Consider the following 26,185-nt stretch of genomic DNA (forward strand, 5'->3'; position numbering starts at 1 on the left):
AGGAGGGGCGGGGAAGGCGGTGGCGGCGGCGGCGGGGCTGGGGAGTGGTTGGGCGCGCGGGCGGGTCGAGCACTCGGCAGTAGTGACTCTGAGAGCAAGAGAGAGGGAACTAGAGCGAGCGCGCGAGCGGTGGCGGGATGCGGCTCCTCGCGCCCCCTGAGGACTCGGAGCTGCCGAGGGCCCCCTCGCGCGCGCAGTAAGAGCGGCTCCTCCGAACCCCTTCGGGCGTCACTCGGGTAAGCCCTGAAGCGAACTCGGCTGAGGCGCGCGCTCGCTCGCTCGCGTGAGGGATTGAGGGAGGGGCGGGGCAGGAGGGGGGAATGGGTTGAGGAGCGCCGCCGTCGCCTCTCTCTCTCTCTATTTCTCTCTCTATTTCTCTGTGTCAGCCCCCCCAAACCCGTCCCACTTCTCCTCCTTTCCTCGGGCAAAACCTCAAGCGAAGGCCTCTAAAGGGAGCGCGCACGCTCGCCCTCCTCCTCCTCCCTCAGGAGAGGCTCCCAAAACGTGACACACACACGCACGCCCTTCTTCTGAGTTGCAGGCCTCGCTTTCTACTCCCAGGCTCTTTGCTTAACTACCCCATACTTCAGTATTTTCCCAAACTTTTTACAACTTCAGCTTAACCATTGGCCAAGGCAGCTGTGGCTTCTTGAGGTGAAAACATCTGGAGGGCGAGGGACTGGGAATCAGTGCTTTGGGTGAACTTTCTTCCTCCTGAGGGGAAAGAGCGCGAGGGAGTGTGTTGCTACACTTTCCTTTTTCTCCCTTCCAGGCATGTAGCCCGGGGGGGGGGGGGGGGCTTGGGGAGCTTCAGCCTCCCCCCCCCCCCCAAATTCTCATGGTGGTTCGCGAGTAGGCCTTACTGGTGCATTATTTAAACTGTTATGTTTATTCATATGATCTGATCACCATACTCAATATATCCCATATGCATGGGGGTATTGGGGTAACGATACAAAAGGTTTGCTAGGCTAGACCCTCTTTCACTCAGACTCAGCCCCCCACACCCCCCACACCCCCAATCGAAATCCTGGCTACGGGCCTGCTCCCTTCCCTCAATGTTTTGGGTTGAGTGGCACCCTTTTCCTTCTGCTCTGGTTTCCTCTGGCGTCTCCTTTTGGTTGGATTTAAATCCTGGGCATGAACAGCCGCGAGGAGAAAGAGGAGGACGACGTGCGATTTGGCAGCTGGAAGGAAGGAAGGAAGGGAAGGGGCCCCTGGCAGGCCTCGCCTTGGTGGGCTCAGAGGGTGAACCAGGAATGCCAGATATTCCTTTGAGCTCCAGGGCACCTCCCTCCCTCAAATCACGATTGTCTCTCTCTGTAAGTATATACATACATACATACATACATACATATAGACACACACATACACTAGCCGTCCCCAGCCACATCTTGCTGTGGCCCACATGGGGGTTCTGTGTTGGAGGTTTGGCCCAATTCTATCATTGGTGGGGTTCAGAATCCACTGTGGTTGTGAGTGAACTATAAATCCCAGCAACTACAACTACCAAATATCAAGATTCTATGTTCCCCAAACTCCACCAGTGTTCACATTTGGGCATATTGAGTATTCGTGTAGAGTTTGGTCCAGATCCATCATTGTTTGAGTCCACAGTGATCTCTGGATGTAGGTGAACTGCATCTCCCAAACTCAACATCAATGCCCACCAAACCCTTCTAGTGTTTTCTGTTGGTCATGGGAGTTCTGTGTGTCAAGTTTGATTCAATTCCATCATTGGTTGAGTTCAGAATGCTCTTTGATTGGAGGTGAACTATAAATCCCAGCAACTACAACTCCCAAATGACAAAATCAATGTTTTTTGAGTGAAGGACATAGATTGGGTTGTTAGGTGTCTTGCGTCCAAATTTGGTGTCAATTCGTCCAGTGGTTTTCGAGTTCTGTTAATCCCACAAACGAACATTACATTTAAATATATACACACACACACTGTACACATTAAAAAACCTGGAAACAGTTTGAGGACCAGATGGTGACCACACAAATTGCTGATACATTCTTTTGCAAGCTTTTGCTGAAGTTTGTCTGATCACTAGCTTCAAACAGCATTCAGTGGCCAGTGTAGATGGGGATTTTTTTTTTCAAAATAACTCCGGGTATGGTTACACACTCTCAGCCTCAGGGAATCCCAATTTTTATTTATTTATTTGGTGTCAGGAGTGACTTGAGAAACTGCAAGTCACTTCTGGTGTGAGAGAGTTGGCTATCTGTAAGGACGTTGCCCAGGGGACACCCAAATGAGCTGTTCTGAATGCCTCCACAAAGGTAGAGAAGAACGGGATATAAAAGTTCCAAATAAATAAATAAAGGCTTTAATGTTTTACCATCCTTGTGGGAGGCTTCTCTCATGTCCCCACATGGGGAGCTGGAGCTGACAGAGGGAGCTCATCTGCACTCTCCCCGGATTCAAACCGGCAAGCCAACCTTCAAGTCAGCAGTCCTGCCGGCACAAGGGTTTAACCCTTTGCACTGCCAGGGGCTCCAGAAAATCCCTTGATAGGTAGACAGATGTTAGACATGACCTGAAGGCACACCACAGCAGTGGTTATGGGAGTTAAGCAGCTTCTGAATGGATATGCAAAGAAATCAATTCAGTATTAATTAGAGTGTGGGGTTGAGGGGAACAGGGAGGGTTTTTCTGTAAAGGGAAGTTTGTTTGTTTGTTGATGTTGTTAGGAAATACACAGAAAACCTGCCTACAGATTGTATTCTTGTCTGAACAAGCATATGAAAGGGATCCAAGAGTGTTTCTAGAATATTTTATACTGGTAAAAACTTTTCTTTCTTTCTCTCAAACATGGAAATAATAATCAATAGTTGCAAATAGTGCTCTAGACTGATTCTGCAGGATGTTTGTGGAAAGTCTTTTAGAAGTTTCTTCCAGGGCCATATCTATCTACCACAAGTCTGTTTATATCAAAACTAAATGTTGTCACTTTAATTCTGTGGGTGAAACTAAATTTCGTTAGCATGCATGAGAAGCCAAGATAAGCAGATTCCGACTGCAACCTGTCAAGGCATTGAGATTAAAAATGCACCTCTGTGTTTAGCAAGTCTTGCTTGTCTCACTAGTAGTCCTTATACTTTAGAAAAAAAGAAATATCAAAGTAGAAGGGTAATGATTACAGATTTCTACAGACATGGAAATCTGAGAAGAGTGCACAAACATTTTGCATAACACGGTTGAAAGAAAACATTTCTGAGATGATCTTCCCATAGGGTTCAGTGAACTAGGATCCTTGTTTATACTGCTTGTTTTCATACTTTGTGAACACTTTGCAGTACGCAGTTTTATTCATACTGCTTTTAGACAAAGATTAAAGTCTTTACATTAAAATGCTGAGTGGAAACATTCCATTATCTGGAACATTTTTTATTTTGAGTTGAAGCACGTGCACACATATTAGCTGTAAAAGATTCAGAAATTAGACTTAATGCAAATGATTGGTTGAGCCCTCTTTCTCCAGAACACTTAGAAAGATACACAGCACTCCCCTCTCTCCCCCCAGACACAAGAGTATTACTCAGTTGATACAACTTTAGAGAACGGATGTATTGCAGCATAATTTGATCTAACTTACTATTATTTACCAGTTGGTAAGACAAGCTGATCACTCCCTTCAAAGACAAATCTGGTTGATTTATCTATATATATTTCTGGAATCAAAATAATAATAATAAAATAATAAATACTTTTGTTATCTTAAGTGCTCTAGCAAAAAATTCAATTGACTTGATAATGACATAAGACACCAATTATTTGAAACATGTATAAAAATACTTCAAGAGATAGGTTCAAAGGTCTAGATGTTTATCTTGTTTATTGTATTTTACAAATTTAGCTTTTTGTGGGTACTAGTGTTTTGTGTGTTAAACTGCGATTCTAGATCAGGCATGGGCAAACTTCAACCCTCCGGGTGTTTTGAACTTCAGCACCGAGAAATCCCAGCCATCTTACCTGCTGTTAGAAATTGTGGGAGTTGAAGTCCAACACAACTGGACTTCAACTCCCAGGCCTTATCTAGATAATTTCCCATTCAGCCATGGGTAACTTTGGGTGGGTCATACTCCCTCAGCCCCAGAAAAAACTAGGACCAGGTTTCTGTAAATCAGAAATGCCTTTAAGACACACCACAATGCCTGCTAAACATACCATGTTTGGGGCATGTATATTTCTCCTTTTCATATCTTATGGAAGCATGAGCCCAAACTCTGCAGTGTTTTCCTTTAGTACATTCCTAATCAACAAGAAGTGTGTGCTTCAGGTGTAATCAGTTTTAGCAGGTGCACAATATGTATTTCTAATGCATACCTCTTACAGGTGTAGCAAATGAAATGATGCTTAGAAGGCAATTTCCTCTCACTGACATTGACTTGTGATTGAATGTTTTGAGATGTGTGCAGTACTTTGTTAGTAAGTATGTACTGTATGCAAATTTTTAATTCTAATACAAGCTTTCCTCCTTGAAAAGGTCCGAAATTAACCACCTTTGTGCATTGGTTGCAGATATTCAAAATGACATGACAAGGCTATAACTTCTCAGAATAACATGAAGAAATCGAATTTTGTAAGATATTCTAGTGCAAGCATGGGCAAACTTTGGCTCTCTGTGGGTTTTAGGTCTCAAATCCCATAATTCCTACCAATCAGTAGACTGTTACAAATTGTGGGAGTTGAAGTCCAAAACATTTGGAGGGCCGATGTTTGGCCATGCCTGCACTAGTAGTAGCTGAAATGGCTCCTCTCCCCCCCCCCCAGATGAACTATTCTGATCATCCCAATAAATAAATAAGATCAAAATTCATCATTTACAAAATGTTTAAGATCTATGCTTTCTTGTTTTCTCCCCCCACCTGACTGTTTGTTTTTCTCTCCTCAGGTATCTTTTGCTTGGCAGATGGATCCTAAGGAACACTGAACGTTAACTGTGGAAAATTTATAAGCTCTGCAGTGGCTGGGATGTTGCGACAGAACGGTGGCGGAAACAAGCGTGGTTTAGGATTAACCAAACTGTCTACCTCCAATTTCTTCACCATCTCTAATTCAGGAAGCTGGGGGATGGGGCGCAGCACCAAAAGCAGTTCGCTGAGCAGCATTAGCTCCAACTCTGACTGCTATGATAGCACTGTTGTGGATCCAGAATACATCATGCAGTTGGTGACTGATGTCAGAAAATTTGCAGATGTTCTACTTTATTTGAAAGAAGCCATTCTTTCTGAAGGTGTGTCTGTTGTTTCTTGTTAACCCCTCTGCTTTGAAATGTACACTTGTAGTAAATTTCTTTGTAAAGTAAGGACTGAGAAATGCTTAGTAGGAACTGTGGCAATTTTTTTGTTGGTGTATAAAGGAAGCTGTGGTTTTGTTCTTCATTAACTTCCTCTATTCAATGCATTTAGAACTAAAACTTGATAGTTAGAACTTCTTGAGTAAATAAGTCAAAGAATATATTTGAAATGCATTATGGTAGATTTTTACTGATTTACAGTAACTCATGCTTCTGTAGCTCAATAATTTTTCCTATATAAATAGGTTTTCCCTTTTATCTCAGTTCTGACTGATTAGTTGGATTAGTGTTAATTGAATCAAGCTTTTATATGTATTTCTTTTCTTTCTTTCTTTCTGGCCACTTAGTACCAGCATCTGGAAGTAACATTTGTTTGTTGTTAATAGCAGTGATTTTTTTTGCTACATGGAGCTTTGTTTTTCTCCTTTGTTAAGCAGCAAATACAGGTTTCTCACATCTGAACTAAATATTTTTTGATTTAGCATTATATCCAGCACCGAACTAATTAGAAATAATACTCAACAGAGTATAGCATTACAATAATTGATCGCAGAGAGGCCTGGAACCATATACTTGTGAACACTACTCATTTAGTAGGATTTTGGAAGATTTTGCAAATGCTTTAAATAAGTTGTTTATTGTCTGCATCTGATGAACTCTGATTAATCTTAATTACGCCTGGTGGGAATAGCTGGGAATTGTGATTTGTTAATCTGTGTTATTTTTACATAGTTTAAGCTAAAGCATAAACAACAAGCAAACACTTAGGGTTGTGGTGTCATGTTAAACTCTAGCTAAAGCATACACAACAACTTCAGTTCTAGCTGCATTCTATGCTGAAAAGAGAGGGGAAATGTGAATTGAAGAGCTGTTGCAGCTTTTTAGTTATATTCAGACAAGTTAATAAACAAGATTTATCTGTGCTTTTGAAAGAGAGAAAGAATTTATCACCAGTTACTTTTATCTATTCTATGAGCAAGTTGGATCATGTTTTTTTTGCATGAGATGAAAAATACTATGATTAATTCTTAAAGTGCAATTTTAGCAGAGCTTCCTTAAACATCCATTTCTAATGGAAATTTAGCATTGTTTTCCCCTAGTAAAAGCCTGAGAGATTCTATACTTTTTCATATCAAAAAACTGATCAGTAAAACAAGTGAAAATGGTTTAAGATTTGAGGGAAATGTATGTCACATTTGATATATTTCAGTTGTTGAAGTTTTTGGGTAAGAATATTGGTTTATTTTATTCCTTTCAAAATAATCTTAATTCTTTGGAGAAAGTCTTAGTTACTTAAAAAATATATTCAGTGTTGTTTATGACTGATGGCAGTCCTATAACATGGGGGGGGGGGGGGGTTGCAAGATTTGTTTGATGGGGTTGCCTTTTTCAAGGTCACCTGGTGGGTTTTCATGGTTTGTTTGATTTTTTGCAATTTTTCCAGAAAATTGGGACTGTAGAAATTTGGGGCTGTTAAGATATTGCCTTAACATATCTTATTTGGCCTTAGGATCATATCTTCTTCTTTCCTCTTGGGGCCCTTCCAGACAGGCCCTATATCCCAGGATCTGATCCCTGGTTTTCTGCTTTAAACTGATTTATATGTGTCCTCACTGCATATAATCTGGGAGAAACAGAAAGCCTGGGATCAGATCCTGGGATATAGGGCCTATCTGGAAGGGACCTTGTATGGCCACAAGGAAGAATTCGGAAGTAGTACCGGTACTTCTGTTCTTGTTTCACCATGGTATGTTACATTACCCAAATTGATAAACTTTTATACATATGGTCTGTCCGAAACTATGATTTTGAATTGTAATGTTTTAAATGAGATAATTGCAGTTTCTTTGTTTGGCGGATAATGTAAGCTATGATTAAGCAAAACTGGAAGTGAATGTTTCAGTATTTACTGTAGCACAGGTGCTACATCTTTTCATTGTGCAAAACTGTTTTTATATAGACTCACACAGTTTACTGGTTCTTTTCAGGTTTTTGGAATACAGGAACTCCCCAGGTAACAAACAAGATAGGATCTATAGGTTTTTTAAAAGTTTAATTTGTATTTAAGTCAGAACAGGTACAATTTTTCATGCACACACACTAGTTTAGGTACCCATTGATGCCAGGGTTAGGTAATTTGTGATGCTTTTCATTAGAAAAAGTCAGCTGTTTGTAATGCACCCATTAGAAAATGCATACGGATGTTGGTGAATTACAATTCCCAACATTTTAATTCCCCACAGACTCGACCAGTATTCAAAGTTGGCCATGTTTGGTATGCATGCCAAGTTTGGTCTATTGTCGGTTGAGTTCATAGGGCCCTCTGGATGTGGGTGAACTACAGTTCTCAAAATCATGGGTTAATCCTCCTCAAACCCTGCCAGCTTTCAAATCTGGCCATGTTGGATCTGTATGCCAGGTTGGGTCCAGACCCATCATCAGTTGGGGGTCACAGTGCTCTCTGAGTGTAGGTGAACTACAACTCCCAGAATTCAAGGTCATCCCCCCCACGCACACAAAACCACACTAGTATTCAAAGTTGGTCATGTTGAGTCTGTGTGCCACGTTTGGCCTGGTCTATCGTTGGCTGGGTTCAGAGTGGTCTCTGTATGTTGGTGAACTCTTAACACTCAGAATCTAGACTCCATCCTCTCCAAACACCTTTGTTCTGTTGGTCATAGGGGGTCTGTGTGCCAGCTTTGGTCCAGATCCATTGTTGGCAGGGGTTGCAGTGCCATTTGGACCATCTTGAAAAATACATTCATACACACAAACATACATACACTGACTTTTATTATATCAATATAGATATAGATATCTTTGACTAGCATAAGGAAGGGTTACCACCCCTGTGGTGTTTGTAGATTTCACCTCACATTGGTGATGGATCTCATTACATTTGCTGCTGGAATTGCCATGCATCATGGCAAATCCAGCAGTCCCTGGTGGGGGAACCCGTCACCCCACACCCCAAATCACCCAGCTTCCCCCTTACCTTATCCCATGAGGGGAAACATGTTGTATGCAACACGTGAAGCCTCCTGTGTTGTCGCTATGGTGGCATATGCCAGTTCCCTTTCCTTTTATCATGGAGTCCCTCGGGAAGTAGCTGTGCATTATGGGATAGAAGCTGGCAGGCCAAAGGGAAAGGCAACTGATGCATGCCGCTGAATTCAGTTCCATCTGATAAGGTCACTTCTGCCCTGTGATAGTTGGATTTTGAAAAATTTGTCATGGAAACAAGGATTGTTGTGAAAACTTCAGTGGAGGCACCTTCTCCTCATGATAACCCTTTCTGGAGTGAATGTCCCTTCAAGGGGATAGATTTCTCTCACTTCCTGTTGTCTCACCCCGTTCTTAATTATGAATCGTTTATAAGTTGGATGTTTGTAACTCAGGAACCTCCTGTACTACTATTAGATTAAAGTAGGATGGTCCCAATTGAAGGAGGAGCAATGGGAATGGATAGCTGGTTTCTTGTCAGTTGGTTTCTGACTTGTCAGTTTTACATATGCAGTAATTTGTTTTACCATTTTAATGCTGCAAAAAAGCATTTGAACTTTATAAACTTTCTTTAAAATGTGCATGCTTGCATATGTGTTATAAAAATAGATGAATTTTCAAATTGATACATTAATTGTGTTATTAGTTGAGGGAAATTAAGTAGCTTTAGCTTTAATAGTGATGCTATCTTGTGACATCAAATCATATAACCTTAAAATACATTCTGTGTAAATATGATTTTTTTTGGCAGCATTGCTTTGACCATGCCTGCTTATATTGTAAAAAAACTTATAAGAACATAAATACTAAGGTCAAAATAATACTGAATATGGCAACGGAAATTCATCACAAAATGGAAAAGTATAAGATAAACAAAAATTTGATTAGAAGAATGTATTTTTTATGGGTTTATAAATACCAGTATTACTTGAAACTAGCTAAATGACTTTAGCAATTATTTATCTGCTGTGTTTTTGTTAGAGGAAGCTTTGAGCCATGTTTGTTAACGATGTTATGATGCAAATTTAGGCTAAGTGAATGAGGGAAAAAGAGAAACTACTTAAGGCCGCCTAATTAAATTAATATCCTAATAGCATTTTAACACTAATTCCGCACAACCAAGTTTATGCTTTGATCAGTGTGTGTCACTGGTGCTTAATATAATGCACATTTAATAAATGAGCCAAACAATTATTTGTGGTGGAAGACTATTCATTTCCGAGCATAATTCAAGGTGCTGGTTATAACCTATAAAACCCTATATAGTCCAGACTATGTGAAGGTGTATATCACTTTGAGCTTTAAGATGTCAGAGGAAGTTTGCTCTGGTGAACCTATCGTCACAAAATTACCTAGCAAAGACACAGGAGAGAGCCTTCTTGGTGGTTACTCCCAGCTAGGAGCTAGGCTACAACTCTCTGCTCTCTCTGCCAACAGGTAGAACTTCCTATTTAAAGAGCACTTGGGAATTACGATTTGCAGAATAGTGTTTTTAATTGTTTGTATATGACAGGGGTCCTCAAACTTTTTAAACAGAGGGCCAGGTCACAGTCCCTCAAACTGTTGGAGGGCTGGATTATAATTTGAAAAATAAAACACGAATGAATTCCTATGTACACTGCACATATCTCATTTGTAGTGCAAAACCCACTTTAAAACAATACAATAATTTAAATGAAGAACAATTTTAACAAATATCAAATTATTAGTATTTCAATGGGAAGTGTGGGACTACTTTTGGGTGATGAGATAGGATTTTTGTTATTGTGTGCTTTCAAGTCGTTTCAGACTTAAGTTGACCCTGAGCAAGGGCCGGGTAAATGACCCTGGAGGGCCGCATCCAGCCCCCGTGCCTTAGTTTGAGGACCCCTGGTGTATGATGTATTTTTTCTACTTTCATATAAATGCCTTAATATTGCCTTAGATGTTCAATATTTTTTAAAATTGTTATAATGGAATAGCTTACATGCTATATTTACTTGAATGTAATACACACCTCTTTTGGCCAAATTATGTTGTAAAAATTAGATCTCATTGTGCATTAGATTTGATTGCAGACTTGAAAGCACCACTGATTACACTTTATTGCGTCCTCGCTAATACTGTCCCATCTAAAGTTCCCTCGTCATAATAGTGTCTTTCAGTCAATTTACAAATGCTACTTGACGGAAAATGGGAAGCTACATAGTGCTGCTCATAAATTTTGCCCAGAATATGAGGATTTGTTCTCTATAAGACACTTACTAGGTCTGTGTTCAGTATTTTTGCTGCATGGCTCACAGGTATTAAGTTATTTAATGTTTAACTTTGAACATTGTCCTATTAATTGCTCTGGATTGAGAGACCTTGCCATAAGGTGAAGTTGCGTAGTGAGTCTCTGCCTGTCATTCTGTAGATGGGGTAGTTGAGTCCTGCTGAGTCTACTACTACTTCTCCTGGTCATATCAAAATAGTAAACCTTGTGAGGCTGACTTATACAGGCGAGCACATAAACAAGTGAAGAGGGGCATTGTTGTAACTACTATAAAATAATTGATAAAAGCCAAGAAACAGTTATTATGACCAGAGGTTTTGCTGTGATCTTCTTGCTCCCACTGTCATCATTTTCACAAAAAACTTATCAGAGAGATTTGTGTGTACCCTTTCTGTATCTGATTCATGTGCATATGCATCCTGTCTCATCCGGGTAGATATCTGAGTACTGAATACTAATCAGTAAAAAGCCATGTGAGGGACGTCTGAATGTACTTCTTTCAAAATGGCAGCAAACTGTATCTTGGGGTGGTATTCAGCAATAATATGATTTGTGTGTATAATACATGCATGTGTGTCACACACATATATATCGGCACATAAATATGCATGTAAACACATTCAAACGCATTTTCAAACTTTATAGATATCATCACAGACCATGGATGCAGAAGGGCCAGTCTTTGTCATTATGGAACATCCCACAGGAACTATAAATTACTAATTGACTAACCTTTAAGTTCATGTTCATTTAGATAGAATTTAGCTTAGTAATTTGTCTATGTTTAGACCAAACATCAGAATACAATCTAATGTATCACAATAATGTTAGCTATATAGCATATTATTGAATATGACATTTATTTCAGTGGGTCAGTGAATAATTTGAAAACAGAATTCTATCAAAATTGCTTGCAAAGTACATGGAATGCAGCTGATAGCCTGCACTTCCAATTAACTTTTTCGTTAAGTCTATAAAGTTGTGACCACATTCCTCCCCCATCACATACTTGGCATTCCTTCAGAACAAATGTTCACTTGTTGCTATAGTGTCAAAGATCAACAGTTGGTGGGGATATGTCTCTTGAGCAAGTGTATGAGAATGTTCAAAATTAACTCTCATAGAGCAATGTTAACATTTGTTGACATAAATATTTTCAAAACAGTTTTATTGTTGAAAGAAGTATTTGCATTATTAGCAGCTTCATTTCTCCTTCCTGCTTTCATTTTAACAATGCAGCAAATGCTGATCCCCCTTTTTAGATAATTGAAATAACACAAAGCACTGCATACTTAAAAGTTGCTATATTTTGTATCTTTGAGCTTTTTACCTCTTTGTTTGTATTCTTTGATACAATTTTATAAAGTAATAATAATAATAATTTTATATATATCCTGCCCCACCCCCCAGGAAGGACTCAGAGCAGTTTACAACATACATAAATACAGTGGACAATATGTGCAAAATAAATAAGCCAAATAATAAGACAAGTCAATATAAAAGAGCAAACAAATAAAACAAACTAGACAAATTAACAATAAGCAGTATAAAACATTAGTTTAAACACAATGGTTCCCTATAAATTAAATAAAAGCAAAAAAAAATATCCAAGTCAGAATATGTCCATAAAACAAAGACATTGTCCACATTAAGGGGATGTTTACTAGTCATTGCCAAAGACCTGTTTGAATAGCCAGGTCTTTAAGTCCTTCTTCAAAGTCGTGAGGGTGGCTGCTTGCTTGATCTTCCTGGGGAGGGCATTCCAGAGCCGGGGAGCCACTATTGAGATCAGAAACTTTGAATGTCTTCCATATGTTAAACACAAACTTGTTGCATTATGCTTTTTATGCACATTTTAGTCTAGATAAGTAAGGATGATGATATAACTAATAATTCAGAAGCAAATTGAGGGCTGCTTTAACATTTAGGCTGCAATTCCTAAATGCATTTACTTGAGAGAAGGCTAATAGAAAGGAGGGGTTTCTTCTTTGATTTTGCTATTTAGAATAATTCTGAGGCGAGAAGGATGGGATAGAAACTATCTTAATAAATAAATAAATAATAGGTGCTTCATTCTACCTGGATTATGCTTATGGGATCTGCACCCTGGTAGACTGGTGAAGTCATCTTTGACTCTCACTAATTTGACTACTATGCAATATTATGCATATTTTATGAAATATTTTGGAGTACTCCAAACTGTGTTTGGAGAATTTGGAATTGGATATTGCTACTTATTCTAGATAGTGGGCCCCCTCCACATTTGTGAAGAACCCAGAACCCATGCAAAATTGAGAAACAATGACTATTGTAAGCTTTCCCATCTTCTCACCATGAAGTCTCAGACAGATTTTAATCCCCCCTCCCAAAAATTCACCACCTCACCTCACTCCTCCTGCTGACAGAATTCAAACCCCTTCAGGTGGGAAAGGAGTCTAAAATCTGGCAGCAGAAGGAGAGAGGCAAAGAGGTGGGAAAGGGGTTTAAAATCAAGCTAAGTCTTCTTGGCAGGATTATGGTAAATGGAGTGAGGGCCTTGCACTTTTGGCAGGACATGGAAACACAGGCAGCAGAGGAGTGGGGCAAAAAGGTTGAGCTAATTAATCAGCAGCTAAAAATCCACAAATAATCAATTCTACGAAAGAGAAATGGACAAAGGGGTGTGGGGGTGACAAGTGTCCTTTCTCTGATCCACCAAAACAGAAAATTTTAACAAGTTTAAAATTTAAGAAAGTTAGAATGTCCTATAGTACACTATCTGAGTCCAAACTAAGCTGTTTATAAAGGTTTGCATTGGCATACCCAACAAAAAAATGCTGTCCAAGAGGTCGGCTATATGTAGAGAGGCACACTCTAGTTTTACGTTAACTTTTCTACAGAGGTTTTGTCTGAACCAATTAAAATGATATTGTGTTCGGGAAGAGTAATGTAATAACAAAGTTGTACTAAGCTGGTCCTGCAAATGAGCTTTACTATACAATATATCATAGCTGTTTTCCTCTGCCCTTATGGTTTTGTGTATGATGTTGTATGTTTGTTTTAATTCTATACTTATACTTAAGGGTAACCTATCAAAAGACTGAATGAATATGATTGTCAGTAGAAATATGATGTTGTATTGCTTTACAAGTGTGAAGATCCACACTATCTCCATTCAGGCACCTTCCTCTGTGCAGTAAATTAAGCTGAAAGAATGACTGGTAGAAGGTTGCTTAATGAATCTCATGCTGGCTTTTCAGAAAGGCTTCAGTATTCAGGGGTTAATGAAAGGGATTTCGTTCTACAGATTTGGTGGTTAACCTGTTGTGATTAGATTTATATCATTAACAAAAGCAAAAGTGGGCAATTACTAGGGAATTGACTATATTTCCTACTCCATTCACTTCCAGTTTGGAATTTTGGAAATATAATTACACAAACATCGATGACTTGTGTTGATTCTTCCTGCTTTTTGCATTTCTGTGTCAGTCACCAAAATATCTTGGTCCACCTCTGAGTTGAAAAGGTTCAAATGTCAAAGTCCACTTCTTTATTAGTACTCTTTAATCCCATAATCTTTGCTTTGTGTGGTCTGTGTTTGGGTGGGTTGTAAAAAAAAACTAAAAAAAACTTTTTCACTTATTTAGTTGTTCAGACCAAAAATGGGAAAGCACATAGGAAAGCCTACAGGTCTGAATGCTAAAAGTGTGAAGTGAAAGCAAACTTCAAGCAATTTGGGAATATACTTTTATTTTGCAACTATCACTTAAACAAAATTCAATACTTTTGAAAGGTATATTCTGCAAATGACTATGAACCAATTATGGAAGTAAAATCTTACAGATGCTCTACTTCAGCTAGTTTGCTGCAGATACTTTCAATATTACTACTGCTGAGTCCAGTCTATATATTCCATGATTTCTTGTAATCTGAATATGATGTGAAACAGTTTAAGGAGTTAATGGACTATCATTCTGAGAGTATCTTTGCTTACTAAGATTAAATTTCTTCTATATTTGAGATAATTGTTTCCAAATCAAGTGGAATTAGTTGAGCTATTAAGTAAGTATTGTTCATTGGGAAAATTCAGTCATGTGGCATGTCTGTTGCTTTCACATAGTTCTAAATGTAACATAGTTACAGCTCAGGAGAAATTCTACCAGTCAGTGTTGCCAGTACTAATTCTGATGAACCAGTGGTTGAACTTTCTGCAAAATACTGGAAGGTAAACCAAAATTATGAAACGTTTTGTACTAGATACATAAATATTTGCATTTTAAATTGAAACATCTTTGATCATGATCCAAAGGTCAGTATTCCCCTTTCCTCCTGCCATCCTAAAAAAGTGCTTTTGAGAATTTAAAAAATCAACAACTTGAAAGTGGTTCTGTATGGCATTAGAAATTGGAGAAAAATCAGTGGTATCTTTCCCACAGAAATGCTTTATGTTTTGTAATGAATCCAGTTTAAGATGAGAATATCTGATACTAATTCCTGTAGGCTTGTTTAGCTGTACCATTGAAATGCATAGAAACAAAATTTTCAGAAAACAGATTAATGCTTAAACCCTTCAAACTATAAGGCAGAATTGAGATTTTCTACATTTAAAAAACAATATTAGGTAGTACTTTGAGGTCCATTCAGAAATATCACACACAGTACATCTCTTCTGTTGTCATTTGGGTATTATATGGCTCTTTTTCTGGAGAAGAAACGGGAACAGTTCTGTGCTTCTCAAGCAGAATCCCATTAAGACTTCCATTCTGATATATTCCAGGATGAGCCTGATCTGTCAGTAATTCTCCTGGCTGCCAAGAAGCCTACACAGACATTCGAATTCCTTGGAAGACCGAGAGCTCATATACTATCATGGAGTAGGCAGCTATATCACTGTTTCCCTTTACAGTACACAAATAGGGATCCTGGTAAATCATTGATCTGTGCTTATAACAGCAGAGATGTTGGCATATTTCAGGTTTGCAGGATATACTTTGTTTTGAATTAGAACCAGAGAGTTGACAACTGAATTCTGGTAAACAAGATATGCTTAACACTGAAGAATTCTGAGTTATTTGTTTTGAGTATGTAATAAGTCTCATAGTCCTCCCACACAAAAATCTATTCCAGATTACACCAATCTTTTTTCATTTCAGTAGTATATTTTGGGATTGGGGTGTGGTAATTTTGATGCAACTGCTGTTAAACATCTGAGAGGTCAATGTCGTCTGCATAACACCCAGAAATGGAACAGTAGATCAAAGAGTATCTTTTATCTACCCCATGGTCTGTGGATAGCAGTAGAGAGTCACCTGAAGATCTTTTTACATCCCCATGCAGTCCTTTCTCATTTCTTGGTACAAGTTCACATAGGGTCTTGGTAATCAGCAGTTTGTATCAATTGGGGCTTGGGGGAGTGCAAGGCAGGCACAGATTTCTTATTCATTTTAAGGAATTCTTGTGGTATGTTGGTTTTTTAAAAAAACATTGGAAATCTTCTTGCATAATTGACTTGATTGTATCCTATCCTGTCAACAGCAGTGCTCCCAGAAATGTGGATAAGTTAAATAATATAATGATGGTTGTTTAGCAGCTGTCAGTCTCCATAATACAGATACTTTTATAATAGTGTGCCTAGTATATTATTTCTTCAGTTTGAGTCAGTTGTGGATACTGTTAGTGAGAAAATGTAAAATATCCAACCTCTTGTGATTTGTAAGTAAATGATTCTTTAGCATTTTGAACCTTAAAGTGTGTACAGTGGAACCTTAACTTAAGAGCATTTTGAGTGAAGAGCCATCACTTGGCCCCAGTTTGCTTTGACATACAAGCAGCATTTTGAGTTAAGAGCTAGCACCAGAGGAACGCTAGCGTGATAGTAGGGCTTCAAGGGAGCAGCATCCGTGCCTCGAGCTCTTGTCCGCTTTGGGAGATTGCTATCTACTTTGTTCTTGTCCGCTTTGGGAGATTGCTATCCACTTTGCTCTTGTCAACTTTGGGGAACTTTGGGTTAGTTGGTTGAGTGTGGTTTTTATTCTTGGTATGTTTGGCTTAATGAAGAGAGAGGGAGAGAGAAAAAATGGGGAGGGAGGCTGGAATGAGTATGGTATGAAGAAAATGATGCTCTGCCTCTTCACTTTGTGCTTCCTTGCCACATCTTTGTGCTTCTACCATTGTGCCATAACTTTGTACTTCTACCATTTTGGAGTTGATCATCATTTTGATTGTTCCATGTGAATGTGCAGGTTTTCCCTTGCTGTTATACTGACAAACACACATTTTGTTGCCTCAAATGTGCTTCCTTGCTGCAGCTTTGTGCTTCTAACATTTTAAAGTTGATCTTTTCTTATTGTTCCATGTGACTGTGCATTTATACATAATTTGTTATTTATAAACTCCATTTTCCTATTTAAAAACACGTAACACAAAATGGGGGTGGGTGGGTTGTGGGGCCTGGAACAATGACATTTCAATGGAAAAGTTGCTTTGAGATAAGAGTGATTTGAATTAAGAGCTCAATCATGGAACAAATTGAACATAGCATTCAGCTGTTGAAACTCACTTGGCCTTGGACAAGTCACACACCCTCAGCTTCAGAGGAAGGCAAAGACAACTCCCTCTGTACAAATCTTTCCAAGAAAACCCTGTGATAGGTTCACCTTAGGGTTGCCATAAGTTAGAAAAAAATGTGAAGGCACACAACACCAGTACGAATAGTACTAGACTGAAGTCTTCATACCAGGTAAACAAATTTGTGGTGACTCCTTTGTAATGACACAATTTCAACAAAATCTTAAAAATCAGCAGCAAAGACTAAATAGTTGCTTAAATTGTATAGCTTGTACAAATGCATCTAGGTTAGATGAGACTGGAATCTCAAAGCTTATGAATATAAAACATTTCAGGAAGGAGCATATTGAAGTAGAAGAGAAGCTGCTTTGAGGGCAGTACTGTCTTTCCGCCCCCTCCTTCAGCTCTTTTCTTCCCAGTTGATAGTTACTCCATACATTTTAATGTGAATTTGGAAAGATTGGCTTGCTGATATTTGATACATTCGCTAGCTGAAATCCCCACATGTGAGAGGAAAACTAAGAATAACTTCAATAGCAAGTATCTAACAGCTTTCTACATATGTTATATGCTCAGTACACAGTTATAGAGATTGTAAATCACTCCATCTTTAAAACGTGTTTATACCTTATGTGTGTTAACAGGAGTGGTATCATGGAAACCCACAGGTATAAGTTTGGGGAAAGGGAAATATTTGTTAATGTAGTACTCATAGATTTCTGTAGAATAAATGTTTGATACTAAGTGAGTTCATGAAATTGCACTTAAAAACCTTTTCTGTTTTTAAGCTATTTGGAAGTAAACCTTCCCAAAGCAGTTGACCTGTATCAGTGATTCCATATGACTATTTTGATAAAAGTTTTTGTATCAATGGGAGATATGTGTGGCACTCCTGAGAAGCTTCAGCAAGTGTGCAAAACACAGTTTGATTTGCAGTACAAAAAGTTAAATTCCTTAGACAAAGTAATAAAGACACTTGTATTAAATTGAGTATTGATTACTATTAGTGCTGGCTGTTAACAATCATTGCTGATTCAACAAGAACACAGTAATTCAACTATCCAAAGGCACACAGGACTATCCAAAGTGCTATGGAAGTTCCTCCCACTGTGTTAGTAGTAGTGCTAAAAGTCTGTGGAAAACACAAAGTTTCCGTTAACTTAATCCAGAATATGGTAAATCCAATTAAATGTAACAATGACATAGAAAAACAGAAGTGCTACTGAATAAAAATGTGTAGGTAGACATAAATATGTTATCAAATGCATTCTGCTTTTACTTGACAACTAAACAACATTTAAGATAGTGTGTTATAAGTTCTAACTAGAAGCAGTGATTACTTTCATGTATGTGACAGCTTAGTGCAGGTCTACACAACGTGCGGCCCATGAAGTGTAGGCACAAGCCATTGCTGTGGCCTGCAGAGCACTACCATAGCTGCTCTCCATGTCTGCTCTTCCCCACCACTGCCTTTGCCTGCCTGCTCCTGCCCACTGCCTCAGCTTCATCCTCCTGGCACACAGGACTTCTTTCTCCCATCTCGCCACCCTCGCTAAAAAATAAACAAACAAACAAAAAACAGGGGTGATGGCAACACACACCGGGCTAGAAGCAGGAGGTGGCAACTTTAAAGGAAGGTGGAGGATTGGGGATGCAGAGGCATTATCCAGGGTGGGAAGCTTTATGGGGGCTGTCCAGGACATCTGGGTGACTTTAGGCATGTCACAGTCTCACTTATGAGGAAGACAAAGGCAAGTCCATTTGGAATACATCTTGACAATAAAACTCTGTGATAGAGTCGCCTTAGGGTGTCCTAAGTCTGAAATGACTTGAAGGCATACAAAAACAATAATCCTAATTGATCATTAATTATACCTGACTTGGAAAGTGAACAAAAAATACATTTGAAAAGTTTTATTTAGAATTTATAGAATTTAAATGGGTTGTAATAGTTGATATGGTTGGGCATTAAATGTTTTTTGAAACCTCTCTATTTCTTCAGTGCTAAGATGCACGTTTTACCTATATAAACATCTCTTTAAATGATCTTAGAATCACAGATGTATCTTACAAATTTTTGGCAGTGGTGATAGTACTGAAATGAGAGTGCATTTTAAAATTGACGATGTCTTGCAGTTGAAGAAATTTGATGTACTGTATAATGTACACACTTACTGCTGTCATCATATACTGGAAATTGAAGCAAGTAGTTGATGTATTGTCGAAGGCTTTCATGGCCGGAATCACTCAGTTCTTGTGGGTTTTTTCGGGCTATATGGCCATGTTCTAGAGGCATTTCTCCTGACGTTTCGCCTGCAACTATGGCAAGCTTCCTCAGAGGTGAGGAAGTTCTCCTCAGAGGTCTGCTGGAGCTTTTCCCAGCTCCAGCAGACCTCACCTCTGAGGAAGCTTGCCATAGTTGCAGGCGAAACGTCAGGAGAAATGCCTCTAGAACATGGCCATATAGCCCGAAAAAACCCACAAGAACCAAGTAGTTGATAATTGCATAGCATTCCTATGTACTCTGAAGAATTACAGTATTTCCAAACTTCTCCAGTTTTTGAGTGAAATATGTTCAATAATTGACAGCTCAAGTAAATAAAAGGATTAGAGAAACAAAGATTCATAAAAATTATGCCAGATCAGTTTAACTTCCTTAAGATGTCTTTCTGACAATAGAGCACTTATTGTCAAAATTTTCAGCTTTTTCAGTGTTCTGGTAACTTCTTTACAACAAGACTTCTTTCTTTGTTTCATATGATTCTTTGTGTGTTATGATTACAGTAAAAGAAAGAATGTATGCAATGACTCTTAAACTTGTATAAGGTTAATTGTTCTGGAGAGAAGCATTCTTTGTTTTGGGGTAATCCCATGTTTTGTAGCAGCTTATATTGTTAATGAGGTTTTTTTTGTTGAATCTACTTATTTCACATGTGTTTCTAGCTTGGTCGATATATATTTTGTCAGTAGGTTTTCAGAGCTTAGGCCCTTCCTACTGTTGAAGGGCTGATTAAAAGTCTTAACTAAATTGGGTGGTGTAGCTTTTTCTGAATTGTTACATTTTTTGTGAGAGTCCCCTTATGCTATTTTCTTTATACACACCAAGAGCGAGAATATTTTAAGGCAAACTTGACCAACTCAATCTGCTACACATAGCATTAAAAATACAATCTGAGACAGTTCCAACTTTTTGTTTCCCAAATGTTGGAAGAGGGCCACATGGAGTGAGTTGATTTAAGAAAATCATTGTCTCCTGGTTCTACTGAATATTTAAACAGACACTGGAAATGCCCATGGTAGAATTGGAGCTCTTATACATGAGTAAATGAACTCAATTACCAAACTGTGGCTATACCGCTGCATTCAGAAAGTCAACACAGTGGAGGGGTTTCTAAATACTGTAGTGCCAATGCAACTTCTGGTTGAAATCATGTAGTTTTTTCAGGAATCTTGGTTCGTTCTTGCAGCATGAATAGAGGCTTGCCTGCAAAATCTCAAAGAAATGTTGCCATACTTTCAAGTTGCAGAATCCTATAGCCAGTATTAGTATTCAGGTGTGTTTTCTCTTGAGTCAGCTCCTTAATGGATGTTGTGATTATTTTATGACATATGCTTTATTTTTATTTACAATGCTTTGGATAAGTATTCTCACACGCCTTTTAATAAAAACAATCAGGAGCTTGTTGACTGCATAACTATTTAACTTAACTATTGTGTACTTCAAGTGGCACCAGTGCTAATTAAATCCATTTAATATCAGGCTGTAATACAGCACAATTTAAGGAAGTCTAAGAGGTGTGTTCAGTATATTTCCAAGTCACTGTTTTATACTATTATATTCACCTCAAATTCAGAATCTCAGGATGAGATATGAAACAGAAATATGAAGTATTTGGTGCAATGACTGGACACATTAAATGTATATATTAAAGTTATACCCTGCCTTTCTCTCAGCATAGGATTTTAGGCAGCCTTATTAGGGGAGTTTTTCACATTTCAAGGAGTTCATAGGAGATTGATCAGATATGCTACAGTATTTTTTTGTTCCGGAGATTGTAAGGATGTTCCAGAGATTGCAAGGATGCACAACACTAGTGCAGTCTATGGGTAAGCAAACAGAATTAGTGGTTTTTAGAGTTTTCCCATATAGAACATTTAACATGTATATTTTGCTCAGACTGCTGATCTATACCCTAGTCACCTAGGGCATGTTATGGAATGCATAAGTGTATACATGTTTCTGTATTTCTGTTATAGCATTCAAGCTTCCTAACTTGTATGAATAAAGAATTTGGGAGCTTTTGTGCATTGTTTAAAAGAAGTAGGCGCTGCTGTATCATGTTCATTTGAACTTCCATAGAACTGTAACCTCTAGAAAATTCATGAGAACTACTTAATGATAAATATTAGTACTTGATTTAGTCATTGAAAATGTTGTTTGGGATTTTTGAAAGATGGGATGAAAATACTAATGAAAATCAAATGTATTTTCTGACAAGTGTTCATTGAGATAGCTATTTCAGTCTCAGAACAAAACAATGAAAAGAGGACATGATGATATCCAATAAATCAAGGGTTATGCAGCAACTGGGTTGGAATTCAGCTGTAGGCATTGACATGTCACTTACTGGCCTCAAAGTGGCTGCTGGCTAAAGGCTGAGTTGAAGTTATTAGTTACAGTTATACTCCATTCTCTAATTGTTGTGCTTGATCCATTGCTTCATTCCCTTTCCCCATGTATTTTTTACTTCCATCTCATCTACCACTCAGTTTTCTAGTGGCTTCAAACTCACCAAAAATATCCACCTCACTTTTTTCTGGAATATGCTCCTTAGAATCATAGAATCATAGAATCATAGAATCATAGAATCAAAGAGTTGGAAGAGACCTCATGGGCCATCCAGTCCAACCCCCTGCCAAGAAGCAGGAATATTGCATTCAAATCACCCCTGACAGATGGCCATCCAGCCTCTGTTTAAAAGCTTCCAAAGAAGGAGCCTCCACCACATTCCGGGGCAGAGAGTTCCACTGCTGAACGGCTCTCACAGTCAGGAAGTTCTTCCTCATGTTCAGATGGAATCTCCTCTCTTGTAGTTTGAAGCCATTGTTCCGCGTCCTAGTCTCCAAGGAAGCAGAAAACAAGCTTGCTCCCTCCTCCCTGTGGCTTCCTCTCACATATTTATACATGGCTATCATATCTCCTCTCAGCCTTCTCTTCTTCAGGCTAAACATGCCCAGTTCCCTAAGCCGCTCCTCATAGGGCTTGTTCTCCAGACCCTTGATCATTTTAGTCGCCCTCCTCTGGACACATTCCAGCTTGTCAATATCTCTCTTGAATTGTGGCGCCCAGAATTGGACACAATATTCCAGGTGTGGTCTAACCAGAGCAGAATAGAGGGGTAGCATTACTTCCTTAGATCTAGACACTATGCTCCTCTTGATGCAGGCCAAAATCCCATTGGCTTTTTTTGCCGCCACGTCACATTGTTGGCTCATGTTTAACTTGTTGTCCACGAGGACTCCAAGATCTTTTTCACACGTACTGCTCTCGAGCCAGGCGTCACCCATTCTGTATCTTTGCATTTCGTTTTTTCTGCCGAAGTGGAGTATCTTGCATTTGTCACTGTTGAACTTCATTTTGTTAGTTTTGGCCCATCTCTCTAATCTGTCAAGATCGTTTTGAATTCTGCTCCTGTCCTCTGGACTATTGGCTATCCCTCCCAATTTGGTGTCGTCTGCAAACTTGATGATCATGCCTTCTAGCCCTTCATCTAAGTCATTAATAAAGATGTTGAACAGGACCGGGCCCAGGACGGAACCCTGCGGCACTCCACTTGTCACTTCTTTCCAAGATGAAGAGGAAGCATTAGTGAGCACTCTCTGTGTTCGTCCACTTAACCAATTACAGATCCACCTCACCGTAGTTTTGCCTAGCCCACATTGGACTAGTTTCCTTGCCAGAAGGTCATGGGGGACCTTGTCGAAGGCCTTACTGAAATCCAGGTACGCTACATCCACGGCATTCCCCGCATCTACCCAGCTTGTAACTCTATCGAAGAAAGAGATCAGATTAGTCTGGCATGACTTGTTTTTGATAAATCCATGTTGACTATTAGCGATGACTGCATTTGTTTCTAAGTGTTTGCAGACCACTTCCTTAACAATCTTTTCCAGAATCTTGCCCGGTATCGACGTGAGGCTGACCGGACGGTAGTTGTTTGGGTCATCCTTTTTTCCCTTCTTGAAGATTGGGACCACATTGGCCCTCCTCCAATCTGCTGGAACTTCTCCCGTTCTCCAAGAACTCTCAAAGATGGTTGCCAATGGTTCCGAAATGACTTCCGCTAGTTCCTTCAATACTCTGGGGTGTAGTTGATCTGGCCCTGGGGACTTGAACTCATTAAGAGCGGCCAGGTATTCCTGAACGACTTCTTTCCCAATTTGGGGTTGGATGTCCTCCAAACCCTCATCCACTCCATCTTGCTGAGGTTGAAGACTCTCTTTTTGTGAGAAAACCGAGGCAAAGAAGGCATTAAGTAGCTCTGCCTTTTCCCTATCCCCTGTCATCATTGCCCCATCTTCTCCTCGAAGAGGTCCTATCGCCTCCTTGTTTTTCCTTTTTCTACTGACATAAGAATAGAAGCCCTTTTTATTGTTTTTAATGTCCCTGGCAAGTCTGAGCTCGTTTTTTGCTTTAGCCTTGCGGACCTTTTCCCTACAGGTGTTGGCTATTTGTTTGAATTCTTCTTTGGTGATTTCTCCCTTTTTCCACTTCTTGTGCATGTCTCTTTTGTGTCTTAGCACAGTTAGAAGTTCTTTGGACATCCATTCTGGCTTCTTTGCACTTGTCCTATTTTTTCTCTTTGTTGGCACAGTTTGCAATTGCGCCTTGAGTATTTCACTCTTGAGAAATTCCCATCCATCCGTAACTCCCTTGTCTTTTAGTATCTGTGTCCACGGAATGCTGCTCAGCGTTTCCTTCATTTTTTGGAAATCAGCTCTCCTAAAGTCCAAAATGCGGGTTTGACTTGTCTTAGTTTCGGCCTTCCTTTGTACCTCAAATTGCAGGAGCACATGGTCACTTGCCCCTAAGGATCCTACCACTTCGACCGCATCGATCAGGTCCTCCGCATTTGTTAAGATGAGATCAAGAGTAGTCAATCCCCTTGTTGCTTCTTCTACCTTCTGGACCATGAAATTGTCTGCAAGGCAAGCGAGAAATTTGTTGGACCTTGTACTCTTGGCCGAGTTTGTTTTCCAGCAAATATCGGGATAGTTGAAATCGCCCATGACTACTACATCTCTTCTCTGTGCCTGTTTGGTCAACTGTTGGCAGAAGACTTCATCAAGTTCTTCCTCCTGGCTTGGGGGTCTGTAGTAGACGCCTACAACGACATCTTTTTGAGTCCCAGTTCCCTTGATTCTTATCCAGATGATTTCAAGCTGGTTTCCCAGATTGCTGTCTTGAATTTCTTCTGCAGCATAAGAGTTTTTGACATATAAGGCTACTCCGCCTCCTCTCCCCTTTGTTCGGTTTCTGTGAAAGAGGTTATACCCCTCGATATCTACATTCCAGCGATAGGAGTCATCCCACCAGGTTTCAGTGATCCCTATGATATCATATTTGTGGTGTTGTGCTAAAAGTTGGAGTTCGTCTTGTTTATTTCCCATGCTCTGTGCATTAGTGTAAAGGATGAAAAGGGATATACATAAAGGATGTGGGGAGTCTACGTATGTGTGCGCGCGCGCACACACACACACACACATATACATTCTCTGAGGGGAAAAGTTTTCACCCGTTCACAAACATATACATTTGTTCTTTTTACGTAGGCAGAATAGTACACTTGATGTATATTCTGTGTTTTACACAATTCTTGTATGTGGGTACAAATCAGGAATTATTGTAGGTACATAGATTCTCACATTTGAGCATACTCATATGTACGTGCAGAGTGAACACATGTACTATGTGAACATCTGTCTTACATTGGGTACCTTGGAATAGGCATCAGATCTTGCCCTCCAGATGTTTCTGAACCACCTTTTATCAGCGCTTTTCAACATAGCCAATGATGAAGGATGGGAGAAGAATTGACAGCCCTGTAATATCTGTGGACCAGATATAACCATTGATTTTCTCAAATAGTTTTTTTTGTAATAAAGCACACAAACAAATCATCTATACGTGATAAACTGTTAGAGGGATTTTCTGTGATTTGTAAACCAAAACCTAGATTAAAAAACAAACCCACATAATTAATCCAATGGGTAAAGCAAGCTATTTTTCACTATCGTAGTATGACATCATTAAATAAGTGTTTTAGGCCATGGTAAAGTCAAGTAATGACTTATAAGGGAGGACTTGAGACAGCTTTTGACATTATAACCCTTTTACGGTAGGTCTTCGAAAGAGCCGCATCAGTTGATGCTCTGCCAAAGTAACAGGTATTGCCAAAATAATAAATGTCCCATTTTCCTGTCTGTTACCACCCTTCTAATTTAAATGAGAAATGCATGATGTCCCCCACTCCCTTTTTGTTATTTTTAGTTGGGATTCGTTTTCTGTTTAGAGCTATCAGTGTTAACCAATAGCTGATAGTTTTAATAACTAAATGTATCTTAATTTTCAATAAATGAGCTAGTTTATAGCCCTTTCTTTTAAAAATTCAGGAATTGTACAGGTGGCTTTAGACTACCCATGTAAATTATAAATAGAGTCTAATTTCAAGTGGATATTTTGTTCAGCATACTTGTCTTCGTTGTGAAAATTGTAGGATAAATTAAACTTGAATTTTTTTTCCAGTAGTTGCAGATTTATGTGTCAGACATCAGCAACACAGTCCATTGTTTGATCGTTTTTGCTTAGTCTGCTATGTTCATTGAGGAGCTTCATCATCCAAATGCAAAACCATGCTAAATACCTTTATGCAGTTTGTACTTCATGTATAATAATCTAATCTTGGCTCTTGCTATATTGAAATCTGAGTTACCTATTTTTACAAGGACCTAGGCTCAGTCTAATTTCTTTTAAATACTAATTTCTAACTTAGTAAATTGAGATTTTTCTAGATTT

The 26,185-nt window shown here is 39.1% G+C and overlaps 1 protein-coding gene across 2 annotated transcripts in view; it reads left to right on the top strand.

Annotated features, from left to right (window-relative positions):
- Window positions 1–47: 47 nt before the first annotated feature.
- ARHGAP29 (Rho GTPase activating protein 29) overlaps window positions 48–26,185 on the top strand; it is a 79,428-nt gene continuing 53,290 nt past the window's right edge. For both annotated transcript variants that reach the window (XM_060773973.2, XM_060773974.2), the window contains exons 1-2: window positions 48–236; window positions 4,902–5,243. In XM_060773973.2, coding sequence (XP_060629956.2) covers window positions 4,982–5,243 — 262 coding nt within the window. In that variant the 5' untranslated portion in view covers window positions 48–236; window positions 4,902–4,981. The remainder of the gene's footprint in view (window positions 237–4,901; window positions 5,244–26,185) is intronic.

Source organism: Anolis sagrei, chromosome 4 (genome assembly GCF_037176765.1).
Source record: "Anolis sagrei isolate rAnoSag1 chromosome 4, rAnoSag1.mat, whole genome shotgun sequence".
NCBI classification, from domain to species: domain Eukaryota; kingdom Metazoa; phylum Chordata; class Lepidosauria; order Squamata; family Dactyloidae; genus Anolis; species Anolis sagrei.